We start from the raw sequence: 12,891 nt of genomic DNA, 5'->3' as shown, positions 1-12,891 counted from the left end.
TAGAGAAGATGCGCTGTGCTTAAATAACATGGATCTAACAAAAGCTAGCACTGTTAAAATAGAGCATGGAAAGGGCCAGTGTGCATCTAACGTGTTACATTTTTGCAGTCAAAGTATTTTACTGAATATATTTTAATGTATTGATTCTAATTATTTCAACTTTATTTCATTTCCACTATATTTGTCTTGTATACATTGTAATTTGCACTCTCTAGTGGTGGAAAGATAAAGCTCCATGGAGCATTGAAGCTTTTATCTATTTGCTTCGTTCATGGACTGAAGCTTTAAGATGCTTTATTTGCTCTTTTGTGCCATCAAGTGGACAATAAATGTAAAACAGGCAGAGTGATTATAACGACACTCTGTGAGGTATCGTAATGAATAAATGAATGAATTATGTTTGTGATGCCAATATATAAATTGTGAACATATTAACTCTGTGTGTGTCTACATGGTACAATGGAGGGTTCAAAAGGGAAACTGAAACCAAAATGGCACTTGTGCTACTAGGGGCATAATGTAACACCTAAAATAAGAGCAGTATTTTAATCATTTCAAGCAACAAAAGTTTATACAAGTTGGAATTTACGTTTTTCTGTCCTTTCTAATACTCTAGATGTTTCTCTAGTCTTCCAGTGTTTGGTTGACCCAGCTATGTTTGAACCTCCACTGTTGTGTCCGCAGGTCTGCGGCATTCAAATGATGGGACAGTTTTCTACAATTACATTATTAGAATACATCAATTTGGAGGTGCTTTCCAGCAAGTCATTCGTTTGCAAGTCTGTGTGTGTGTGTGGTTGTGTGTGTGTGTGTGTGTGTGTGTGTGTGTGTGTGTGTGTGTGTGTGTGTGTGTGTGTGTGTGTGTGTGTGTGAGAGAGAGAGAGAGAGAGAGAGAGAGAGAGAGAGAGAGAGAGGTCCAGGAAGTGAAATAAGAACAGAGTCGAGAACGGGAGAAAGAGCGGTGGTGAAAAAAGTTCAACAAGAGGCGAAAACAGACACACACACACACCCACACCCACACACACACACACACAAAACACACACACACACAACAGCAGAGGAGGGGGGAGGGCCCACGAGAGGTTTGACCGGCAGGTCTGCGAAGGGACCGGAAACAGCAGAGCGACGTGACGTTTCAGGAAGTGAAATAAGAACAGAAGTCGATGGCGGGAGAAAGAGCGGGGGTGAAAAAAAGGTCAAACAAGAGGGGAAAATACAAAAAACAAAAACCCAGTGAAAGTAAATCTGTAATGTGGATGAAACGGACAGTGAGCGCAGTGTAACCGTGACAACGAGACACGAGGACGGATTTAAGTCGAGGTTAAAAAACTGTCTCCAGAAGAAAAAGTCTTCGGCTCGGTGAGTGGAACCAGTTTCAGCTACAACAGCGATATATAAGCATGCAGGGAGGTTAAGAGTGATATAATACTGAGGAACGGCTCTCTGATGAGTGTTTGTAGGGATGTGGTTCAGCAAGGTAAAGACACACGACTGAGTCTAGTAAATGGAAAGGAGGTGCAGTTTGGGCAAAGTGTTCAAGCAGTAGGTAGAATGACAATGTGGTGGAAAAAGTGACAAGATGGTGATAAAGTGGCTGAAGTGATAACGAGCTCAGCATAGACAGGAAAACATGACAAACATGATGTGGAATCAGCTCATTGTTATTGTTATTAATATTTTTACTTCAGCTGGGGTAATTGATGGATGAAGGAAATAAGTTCCACTGAATAACAACAAGTAGATATAGGAAAATAAGATATGTGTTACTATATAAGCTATGGGACAGATTTATGAAGCAGGACAGATTATTGTGACGCAGCAGTTGCAGTGAGATTTAGAAACATTGTACTGTAATTTATTTAGAAGCGTGAAGCCAGTTCACTTGAGTAAAGAACAGCTCAAAAACCAACCGATCTGATGAGGGAAACAGTGATGGCCTACTAGCTAAATCAAGATGTGACCCTGTGAACGACTTCCCTAAACCTGCAGTCCAGCAGTTCATCTAAACAAAAGGCACCTAGACTAAAACAGATGTACTTGTGTTTGCTATACCATAAAACAATAAAAGAAGGTACGAGCTCTTCTTGTGACTCCAGGATCTGAGTGTGAATGCCAGAACACTCTGGAAGACACACAGTCTTTGCAAACTACTAAGGATCACACATCCTATCACTACACAATCAATTATACACCTCTAAGCATATATGGTTTTATTTTTCTAAGCATAAATGACAATCAACAATATAAACCTGACAGACTTGAATGGCCCGTATTTGTGAGAAACACAAACTAAAGTATTGATCCCTTCACGTTAGTGTGGGTCTTATACCAATATGTCTGTATCATTTGTATCGATCCGCCAGCCCCAGCCTCAGCAGCGATGAGTTCAGCTCAGTATCTGAGAGAGTTCATCAAGGAGAGACTAACTGCTGTTTGTGAAGAAATCTTCTCAGAGGTTCAAAAAACCATCGTCCAGTATGAGGAGGAGATCAACCGTCAGCACAGACTGCTGGATATCAGCCGGAAACCCGACAGAAACTCACACATCATAGGTATGGACGTGTTTTTAACTCTGTGCTGTTCAAGCTCAGATTCTTCAGTGTTTGGTTGATTGGTGATAAATCTGAAAGTTTATCAGCATCTCCAGGATTTCTCTAAGCTGATGTTAGCTGAGAGCAGGAAGCTGTTACTTTGGTGATGAATTCAGAGGAGCAAACGGTGATAGTTGAGGAAGAGCACACACAGTCTTAATGAGACAGTGTGAAAACTATTTATCAGTGCTGTGGGTCAGTGTCCAGTGATGGACTATGTTGCACTGGTGCAGGTTCATGGTCACTGATAGGTTAGGTCCTAGTAACAGCAGAGACTTTATAAGAGAGAGGTAAACGTTTTAATGACACATGTTAGTGATGTTGATAGACTCAGTCAGTCTTATCATGCTGTGCAGCCTCCATTACGATAACATATGTGTGTGAAATGGGCCGGCGAGCTACTCAATTGGTGCATCTCTAGTTTGCAAATTTGAGTATTTGCATAATAACAGTGAACTCCACCAATCTCAGACATTGCCTTTTTCAGTTTAGGATTGTGGGTGGAGTAGTTCTTTGAAGAAAAGTCTCTTTTGTTATAACAAGCATGATATCATACAGACATTTGGTTTCTACAGGAGCTCATACCATCGTTTCACAGTGTCATAATCAAAATCCCAGAATGGCATTTTTACTTTGTGAGCTTCAGTGTTGAGCTCTGTTGTGACAGTGGTTATTAACTTTCCCTGTTGAGACAGTATTTCTGCTTGAGGCTCTGTGTTTGCTCACATAAAAAGAACTGTTTGATGCACCTTCTTTCTGTCTTCTTCATCACAAAATGGACCAACTAAAGAACGCCTGCTCTGATCAGGACATTATCACATGACCTGGTGATGAAGATCTACAGGGAACATACAAGAATAACACCAAAATGCAACATTTTCATTACAAATATAACAAGAGAATCTTGTCACTCTGTTTTTCCTCAAAACCTCACAAAACAACATGACTGTGAGGAAGAGGAGAGTCTGGGTGAGCAGCAGGTCTGTAATCAGGAGACGAACTCCAGTCTGGACCAGGAGGACCCAGAGCCTCCACAGATTAAAGAGGAACAGGAGGAACTGTGCAGCAGTCAGGAGGGAGAGCAGCTTGGACGGAAGCAGGAGGCTGAAGACATTATTGTCTGGATTGATGAAGAGCAGCTCAGGCTGCTGGAGATGGTCTGGAAACCTGAGATGCAGTCACACAGAATAGGTATGTAAAACTGTGATGGTCATAATAAAACTAAATATGACTCATGGAGAAGGCCTGCAGAATTAGAGAATGGGGGCAAAGAGAGCATTGCCTAACACCAAATTTTATAGCGCTGTTTATCTCTAGCAGAGTGAGCCTTAAAGCTTTGTACCTTCTGGTGACATCACTAGTCCAGAGAGACCTGCCCCATCAAATTCCTCAGAACACTTCTGTCTGTTTCTGCTAGTGTCAATGTGCAGTCCACTTCCAATACATATTTGCAGAATAAAAGATAAAACATAAATGTGTGATACAAATCATGAGGTAATTATGTAATATAAAGAAATCAGGGTATATGAGCCTTAAAGATAAAACAATACATTTTAAGATTATACAGAGTGTTAAAGCAATGGCTTCAACCTACAGCCTTTAAAGTGGAGATTAAAAAGCTGTCTGAATGCAAATAAGTTTAGATGTTTCCACATAGTTTTTTTTAAGTATCAGAAAGCTAAGATGGGGTGATTAAAACATTAGCTTACAATAATGGTTGCTAGCTTATACTTTTTTGAAATAAGATCATGTGACCCTTTAACCCTTTCATACATGAATGATGACAACCTCAATCTGGATTTTTTTTCGTATTTTTATTCATCTTTAAACATGGGGGAAAAAATTTTTTTGAACTTCATTTTTTTAAACATGTACTTTTCACAGAGTTTTTTACATGTCCACTTAGGTGGACAATATAGGTTTTGACAAATTAATGAATAATATACACTGTGTAAAAACGATAACATAACAAAATACTTTTTCATATATTTCAATTATATTTTATAATAATATAAGAATATATGTAACAAATATAACTGGTCAGCCAGTGGGTGGCAGGGCATGGAGTGACACATCAGTGTAGTGGTTCATGTGCAAGTACACCATCAACACTGACAGAAATACAAGAAAAAACCTTTGAATAGCTGTCAAATGTAGCGACCACTATACAAACAGCTGTCGTGTCTTTTAGGAAAGTCAATAAAAAGACAGCTGCAGTAGCCATCTCCTCAAGAAATAAATAAATGGATCTCTCAGTTTAGCTACATTTCTAATTTCTATTCAATTCAAATTTGTGTTATTCATACAGAGCACAATCCTAACAACAGTTGCTTCAATGCACTCCTACAGTAAGAAGGGAAAACTCCCTTTTAACAGGAAGAAACAGGTTCACAGCAGGGCAGATATCTGCCCTGACCAGTGGGGGTGAGGGCAGGAGGAAAGGACAAAGAGATGCTGTTAAAGAGAGCCAGAGATTAATAATTTGTAATGATTCAATGCAGAGAGGTCTATTAACACACAATGAGTGAGAAAGGTGACTGAAGAAGAAATACTGAGTGTATCATGGGAATCCCACAGCAGTCTACACCTATTGCAGCATAACTATGGGAGGATTCAGGGTTACCTGATCCAGCCCTAACTGTATGCTTTCTTAAAAGTAAAGAGGTTGTCTGTCTCCTCTAGCCAAATATTCTAGAAAACACCAGTAAATCTGCAGCCTGAAGACAAAGTGTTTTAATGGAGTGATATGGTACTATAAGCTCATTAAGATAAGATGGAGCCTGATTATTCAAGAACTTGTGTGTGAAAAGCAGGATTTAACAGAACGCTAATGAAGAGACCCCGATATAGTAGAAATATGCTCTCTCTTTCTAGTTCCTTTCAGTACACTTGCTGCAGCACTTTGGATCAACTCAAAGCCTTACATGGAGTTTTAGGACATCCCAGTAATATCAATTTACAGTAGTCCAAACTAGAAGTAATAAATGCATGAACTAGCTTTTCTAGAGAGGATATTGGTATTTTTTGAGTTACTATGCAAATGTAAGAAAGCATTCCTATGTATTTGTTTAATATTGCCATAAATAATTTAATGGTTTGGATTTAATTCAGCCTTCATTCATTTATTTATTTATTTATTTCACACTTGGTTCAACAGTTTCAACAGTTTTATCCTTTCATACACACAAACCATGCTTTCCCGTGATATAGCACTCCAACCATGCGTGAAAAGGAGCAGGAAGAAGAAAATATTCTTATTAAACCCCGCCCTCTATCTGCGATTCAACTAATATAAGTGGGCACCATAAACCAGGGAACACACTAGCATTTATCTCCAAATCCTAACACAGACCAAACAACACATTTACAATCAGCAATATACCACATCACATAATAACAAGGAGAAGAAAAAAAGTAAATAGAATAAAATAAGGAGAAAGAAAGAGGGAGAAAATGTAAATTTGTACAACTCTTTAGATTATAATGAAGAGAGTTCAGCACAGTCGTATACCCCTAACCGTTGACTCATTAATCTTTCTGTAGTCCTAGCTAGCTGATGCTTAAAATTATATTTTCTTCTGCTGTCTTCACCTCCCAAACACATTGAAATAAAATTTTGTAACTTGAAAGGCAAAGTATTATTTTTAGCCTTAAACATAGTGTCCGTAGTTTCACTAAATCTTGTATTTTCAATAGTTTGCAATTTTATAAACAATTTATTTGTATGTTCTCTATATTTAACATTATGAATCATTCATATCACTTTCTTCTGTAATAAGTATCGAAGGTTTATGGTATTCAAGCTTCCATACAATAACTGGGGTATGAGAAAAACAATGTAAAGTATAAGATTCACATTGACTTGTAGTCTAATAAATCTCTAACATTTCCCAAAATATAAATGTTTTTGACAATTTTGTTTCTAATATACTCAATATGAGATTTCAAAGTTAAATTTTCATATACTATTACACCGAAAAAGCAAAATTCAGTAACTCTTTCAATCAATTCTCCAGTAGTAGACATAATAACTTATTCCTCCTTTACACCATTACCAAATATCACAAATTTTGTTTTTGTCAGATTCAAAGATAATTTATTTACATCAAACCATTTTTAAATATTACCATCTCAGAAACCATAATTTTAACCAAATCTTTCAAATTCTCTCTTGAGAAATAAAAATTTGTATCATCTGCAATTAAAACGAAATGTAACCTTTTTGATACGTCACAGATATCATTGATATATAAATTAAAAAGTTTAGGTCCCAAAATAGAACCTTGAGGAACGCCACATACAATCTTCAATCTTTCAGAGGTGTTGCTTTAATATGGCCATTGAAAGTAAAGCTTGATTTAAACCTTTGTAAGAAATCTACGCCCCGATTTACTTTGTAATTGGAAGCTCCTTTCAACCTTCAATGCCATTCAAGATGTTGAAGGCTGCATTGATATGATGTGTAGTTAGGCGTGGGAAGGTTACGGCCTAGGGTTAGAGCAGTTTCTGGTTACGACATTGTTTTCCTGGATAGGCTCTGTAATTTTTTACACAGGTCTTCAGTGTCTGAAGTCTGAAGATGTAAACTAAATGGATTTGTCTTTTTTTCTGTTTAATTGAAGGAGAATGGATGAATGGAATTAAGTTTTAGTTGTGTCCAGGCATCCACTTTTCCAAGGCACAAACATAATGAGAGCACAGAAATGAATCTGGGTATCATTTACATATTTGATAGATGGCTTATCACAGCTAACTCCTAAAAGATGTCATGAAGAGACAGCATATGCAGATTAAATAGGACAGTCCCATGAATTGGTCATTGTGGGACTGCACACAGCATCATGGTGTTTTGCATTTCATAAAGGGGTGCTGCTATCCCTTAGTGTTTGTCAGTGTTGCCAACTTAGCAACTTTGTCACTATACTATACTATACAAATCTGTTCTGCAGTTTCACATTCAGTTGTTTTGGAGGTTTGTCGTTAACCTTCCTATTCACGGTTGTCCAGTCCTGTTTCCTCCCGTATACAGGGGTAGAAGAGCTTCTCTGTCTCGTAGGAAGTGAAGGCCAGTCGGTTTCAGAGATTTCAGCTCGCTCTGCTTTGCCTGTGATATGTCCTCCCCCTTCCAGGGGACATGATTTATGTCTTGGTTTTGCACCAAGACAGTCCAAGGGGGGATTATCACTTGAGGATTTATAATAATGCACAGAGTCTACTTTCTTGGTCATGTTATCTGTGCTCCTTAGCTGTGTACTAGCTTGCTCATCGCCATTGTTTTGAATCAAAGGCAAGGTTGTTTCATTTCCACACAGTCCATTTACCTCCACGTTTACTTCTAAGCGATGATTTTTTGTCTCCAGTACTGCAATCTTCTGCATGAGGCTGTGGTAGTCATCTGTGGAGAGGGGAGGCATCTTGTTGCTAGTTAGCCTAGCGGTTAGCACCTTTCCAGGCTATTGAGGCTGTTCGGTGCCCAGACGCTGTAATCAGGCTTCAGCTGTGTCTAGGCCACAGACACACAGAGCGCTGAGGATAAGGTAACTATAAAAATGTTGCTGTTTCTGTTAAGAACACTTTAGTCCTAATGATCTATAAGTGTCCAGAAGCTATCGCAGGTAAGCTCATACGGAAAAACAGGGAAAAAATCAGCATAAAAATCAATAAAAGAAGCAAAGCATTTAAAGAGCAAAGAGATGAAGCGTCCACACTCACAAAAGGGGGAGGAGTTGCCAGCCTTGTTCCTAGGAGATAAAGTGAATTTTGTAATCTGTCTAATAGGACATTACAATTTTCACTGTAGAAAAACTACTCAAGTTGTTATTTGTTTCTGATTGGTTCATTGGTTTACTTTCCCCCCCCAAATGAGTGAGACACTAAAATGCTAAGAAACTCCTGCTTACTTATACTGGATTAAGAAAAAAGCCACATTAAAACTATAACACTCAGTAACAAAGCTTTGACACTGTGAGCACAAAGAAATGTTTCTGAAGCAGCACAAATGTGTAACACTTAAACTGAGAAATCCACTTTCATTTACCAACAAACACACCAACATCACTACATTTCACACATTTATAGACATCCACACATTTAACTGATCTTTAATAATAAGAAATAAGTCATTTGCATCAGTGCCCAAATAATTTGTCACTTTGTACTCTTTAAATTTCACTGTTACATGGTCACTACGTAGAGAGCTGCTAATGATTCAGATCAGAATACATTTTCTCAAATGTTTGTTATTAGTTAATTTATTCCCTATTTCTCTTCAGACCTTCACCAGCAGAGTGTCCATGATGAGGAGATGGTCACCAGAGAGAAGCAGGTCTGTAATAAAGAAAGGAACTCCAGTCTGGACCAGGAGGACCCAGAGCCTCCACAGATTAAAGAGGAACAGGAGGAACTGTGCAGCAGTCAGGAGGGAGAGCAGCTTGGACTGAAGCAGGAGGCTGATACTTTCATGGAGACTCCGACTTATGGGGAAAGTGACTACAGTGAACCAGAACCAAACAGTGAGCAGTTCATTTCTCACATCTCTCCTGAAGCAGAGAGCCGAGATCATGACGAAAGCCAGCGTGTGGACTCAGGATCAGCTAGAAATGCAGAGCTGAAAAAGAATAGATATGACAGAAAGAGAAGTCACAGTCAGAGAGTAAACAACACTTCTGTGTCAGAGAGTCAGAGTAAACCTCAGAACAGGCATAAGCATCTGATATGTGACATATGTGGAAAGCTTTGTCAAAAGAAATCCAAATTGATTAGACATCAGAGAAGTCACACAGGTGAGAGACCACATTCCTGTAACACCTGTGGGAAAAGATTCTTTCAGAAATCACATTTGAGTGATCATGTAAAAATTCACTCAGATGAGAAGCCACATCTTTGCAGGACCTGTGGAAAAAGATTCAAACTAAACTCTTCATTGCAACGTCATGTAAGAATTCACACAGGTGAGAAACCACATCTTTGCAGGACCTGTGGAAAAAGATTCAAACTAAACTCTTCATTGCAACGTCATGTAAGAATTCACACAGGTGAGAAACCGTATTCCTGTAGCAGCTGTGGGAAAAGATATAGGCGGCTTGACCATGTAAAGATTCACATGAAAATTCATGCTGTTTAAAGTGTCTTCCTCAGAAAATGGGTTGTGATTCGTCATACTTCTTTTTGACAGATGGAGGTTCTGCTGTTTTTTTTTTTTGTTTTGTTTTTTTTTTTGTTATGCACTGAAACTGAAAACTCAGAATTGCTGATGTCAAAATTAATCAGCTCTTGAATATGCTTCCCAGAATAGGGCAGTTTATTACCTCATTATTATATAGTCAGGGAAAAAAACCTTTTGAACCTCTGCTGAAATCTTTAGTCTGCCCACTAACAAAGGAATTATCAGTCTATAAATTTAATGGTAGGTTTATTTGAACAGTGATAGAACAACAACACCGAAAAATGCAAAAAAAGTTATAGATCAATTTGCACGTTATTTAATGAAATAAATATTTGGTCCCTTTGCAAAACTTTTGAAACCTTTGCTTGGTGGCAAAACCTTTGTTTCCAATCACAGAGGTCTGATGTGTCTTGTAGTTGTCTACGAGTTTTGCACATATCTCAGTGGGGATTTTGTCTCACTCCTCGTTGCAGATCCTCCGAGTAATTAATGTTTCATGGCATCTCGAACCTTCAGCTCCTTCCACAGATTTTTCTATGGGATTAAGGTCGCTGAGCCAATCCTTTGTAACCTTGACCATGTGTTTTGGATCACTGTCATGCTGGAATACCCACTAACGACCATTCTCAATGCCCTGGCTGAGAGAAGGAGGTTCTCAACCAAGATTTGACAGTACATGGCCCCTTCCATCCTCTCTTCAATGCGGTGCAGTTGTCCTGTCCCCCTGGCAGAAAAACACCCCCAAAGCACAATGTTTCCACCTCAATGTTTAACATTGGGGACGGTGTTCTTGGAGTCATAGGCCATATAGTTTTAGGCCGTATGTTATAAGTATGTTGTTTTATGTTTTTATTGCCTGTTTCTATTGTAAAGGACTTTGTAGTTTTTCACCTGCGAAAGGTAATGTATAAATAAAGTTTGTTTACTTACCTTGTTTCTGATGTTGTTTTATATACTGTAAATGCAGAAATTGATGTTTTGACCCTTTTGGATAAACATGCCTCATTCCATATCGTTGTTCTAGTTTACCTTTCTTCTTTTTTGTTTGGAAAACAAACATGGCCCTATAGAGAATGATACTAGGATTCACTGATCAGAATATGGTCTTCCAGTAGAAATGACTACATAGACACACTAACACTTACAAAGTCTCAAAGTATATATTTCAGTTTCAATTTTATTTCTATAGCACATTTAACATCAAATTGCTTCACACAATTGCTGTGTTGCAGGATTACAACAATAGAAGAACAAAGAAAATACAGTTATCATTACAAAATTGTTAGAGGTAAGTGGCGGGCACAAGCGTGAACTGGGTGGAAGTTAAAGTCTAATTTGTTTCGACGCACAGACATCAATCAGCAGGCTATTCCAAAGTTTAGCTGCAGCAACAGCACAATCCTCCCTAGTCTTCTGTCGGGACATTGGTTGCTGTAAGAGCGATTGATTAGAGGATCTAAGTGCTCTCTTAGGGGTATATAGGTCAAGGAGGTCAATCAAGTAGCTGGGTGCCAAGTTATTTAAAATTTTAAAAGTGTACAAAAGGATTTTAAAAACGATACGTTATTTGACGGGGAGCCATTGAAGGTTGGCTAAGACAGGTGTAATATGATAATGTCTTCTGGTGCCGCTTAAAAGATGTGCTGCGGCATTCTGGACTAGTTGCAGGCGTAGGATGAGGGAAAGTTGGAGGCCTAGATGAAGACAATGTTCAGATTTTCACTGGGAGTGAGCGAGTACATCAGAGAGAGAGAGAGAGTGAGTAACGTCTTAAATGATTAGACTAATTTCCAAAGAATCAGTGATACCTCATTTTGAAAATAAAGCCTCATCCCTTCATCATTGTGCCAAAGTTCAGAAGTTTTTACTGCACAGTTGTTGAGGACGAAAGAAGAGGAGGAGGACAAAAAGTAGAAATGTGACAAAGAAGCTGACTTTGCTGCTCGGCCTGTTAAGTATAGAAGGATACGGGATACTACTGCATCACGGTATGGTACGGCAGCTGCACCAAAGCAGATAGAGTGAGGCTTCAGAGTGTGGTCAAGACTGCATAAAAGATCATCGGCTGCCCTCTCCCGTCCCTGATGGACATCTATTCCTCCCGCTGCCTCACCAGAGCAGCAAACATTAGCAAGGACAGCTTCAACATGTTCAGCCTGCTTCCCTCAGGGAAGCGCTACAGGTGCATCAACACAAAAACCCACAGACTCAAAAACAGTTTCTTCCCCAAAGCGATAACCACCCTGAACTCACACATGCACAGATAACACAGCCCCCCCACTTCCCACTTCCTCTATGGACCACCACTGTGCAATACCAATTCTATGTGCAATAACTCAACTGTATATACATAACTCTATTTATTACATATTACTTACGTCTTGTATATTGTACATTTTATATATACAGTGTGGCAAAAAAGTATTTAGTCAGCCACCGATTGTGCAAGTTCCCCCACCTAAAATGATGACAGAGGTCAGTAATTTGCACCAGAGGTACACTTCAACTGTGAGAGACAGAATGTGAAAAAAAAATCCATGAATCCACATGGTAGGATTTGTAAAGAATTTATTCGTAAATCAGGGTGGAAAATAAGTATTTGGTCAATAACAAAAATACAACTCAATACTTTGTAACATAACCTTTGTTGGCAATAACAGAGGTCAAACGTTTACTATAGGTCTTTACCAGGTTTGCACACACAGTAGCTGGTATTTTGGCCCATTCCTCCATGCAGATCTTCTCGAGAGCAGTGATGTTTTGGGGCTGTCGCCGAGCAACACGGACTTTCAACTCCCGCCACAGATTTTCTATGGGGTTGAGGTCTGGAGACTGGCTAGGCCACTCCAGGACTTTCAAATGCTTCTTACGGAGCCACTCCTTTGTTGCCCGGGCGGTGTGTTTTGGATCATTGTCATGTTGGAAGACCCAGCCTCGTTTCATCTTCAAAGTTCTCACTGATGGAAGGAGGTTTTGGCTCAAAATCTCACGATACATGGCCCCATTCATTCTGTCCTTAACACGGATCAGTCGTCCTGTCCCCTTGGCAGAAAAACAGCCCCATAGCATGATGTTTCCACCCCCATGCTTCACAGTAGGTATGGTGTTCTTGGGATGCAACTCAGTATTCTTCTT

General features: G+C 39.1%; 1 protein-coding gene across 4 annotated transcripts; it reads left to right on the top strand.

Moving 5' to 3' along the window:
• Positions 1–1,051: 1,051 nt before the first annotated feature.
• Positions 1,052–12,102, top strand: LOC102311273 (zinc finger protein 37 homolog). 4 transcript variants are annotated; one of them, XM_042216210.1, is made up of 5 exons: positions 1,052–1,359; positions 2,364–2,552; positions 3,549–3,782; positions 8,864–9,541; positions 9,626–12,102. In XM_042216210.1, exons 2-5 carry the CDS (start codon positions 2,381–2,383, stop codon positions 9,712–9,714), a joined length of 1,173 nt encoding a protein of 390 aa, XP_042072144.1. In that variant the 5' UTR covers positions 1,052–1,359; positions 2,364–2,380; the 3' UTR covers positions 9,715–12,102. The 4 variants fall into 4 exon arrangements, with proteins under 4 accessions (XP_042072144.1, XP_042072143.1, XP_042072142.1 ...); XM_042216209.1 differs by having other exon boundaries at positions 2,370–2,552; positions 8,864–12,101; XM_042216208.1 differs by having other exon boundaries at positions 1,053–1,359; positions 8,864–12,101.
• The last annotated feature ends 789 nt before the right edge of the window (positions 12,103–12,891 follow it).

The sequence above is a fragment of the Haplochromis burtoni genome, unplaced genomic scaffold, assembly GCF_018398535.1.
Source record: "Haplochromis burtoni strain Fernald_Lab_line unplaced genomic scaffold, NCSU_Asbu1 Contig_966, whole genome shotgun sequence".
NCBI classification, from domain to species: Eukaryota; Metazoa; Chordata; class Actinopteri; order Cichliformes; family Cichlidae; genus Haplochromis; species Haplochromis burtoni.
This window is presented reverse-complemented; position numbering and strand designations above follow the sequence as displayed.

Excerpts from the sequence above, each read along its gene's own strand:
- LOC102311273 (XM_042216209.1), top strand. The coding sequence starts at position 2,381 with ATGAGTTCAGCTCAGTATCTGAGAGAGTTCATCAAGGAGAGACTAACT. Across the intron at positions 2,553-3,548 it reads CAGAAACTCACACATCATAG|AGGAGAGTCTGGGTGAGCAG; the intron begins GTATGGACGTGT and ends ACTGTGAGGAAG. Across the intron at positions 3,783-8,863 it reads GATGCAGTCACACAGAATAG|ACCTTCACCAGCAGAGTGTC; the intron begins GTATGTAAAACT and ends ATTTCTCTTCAG.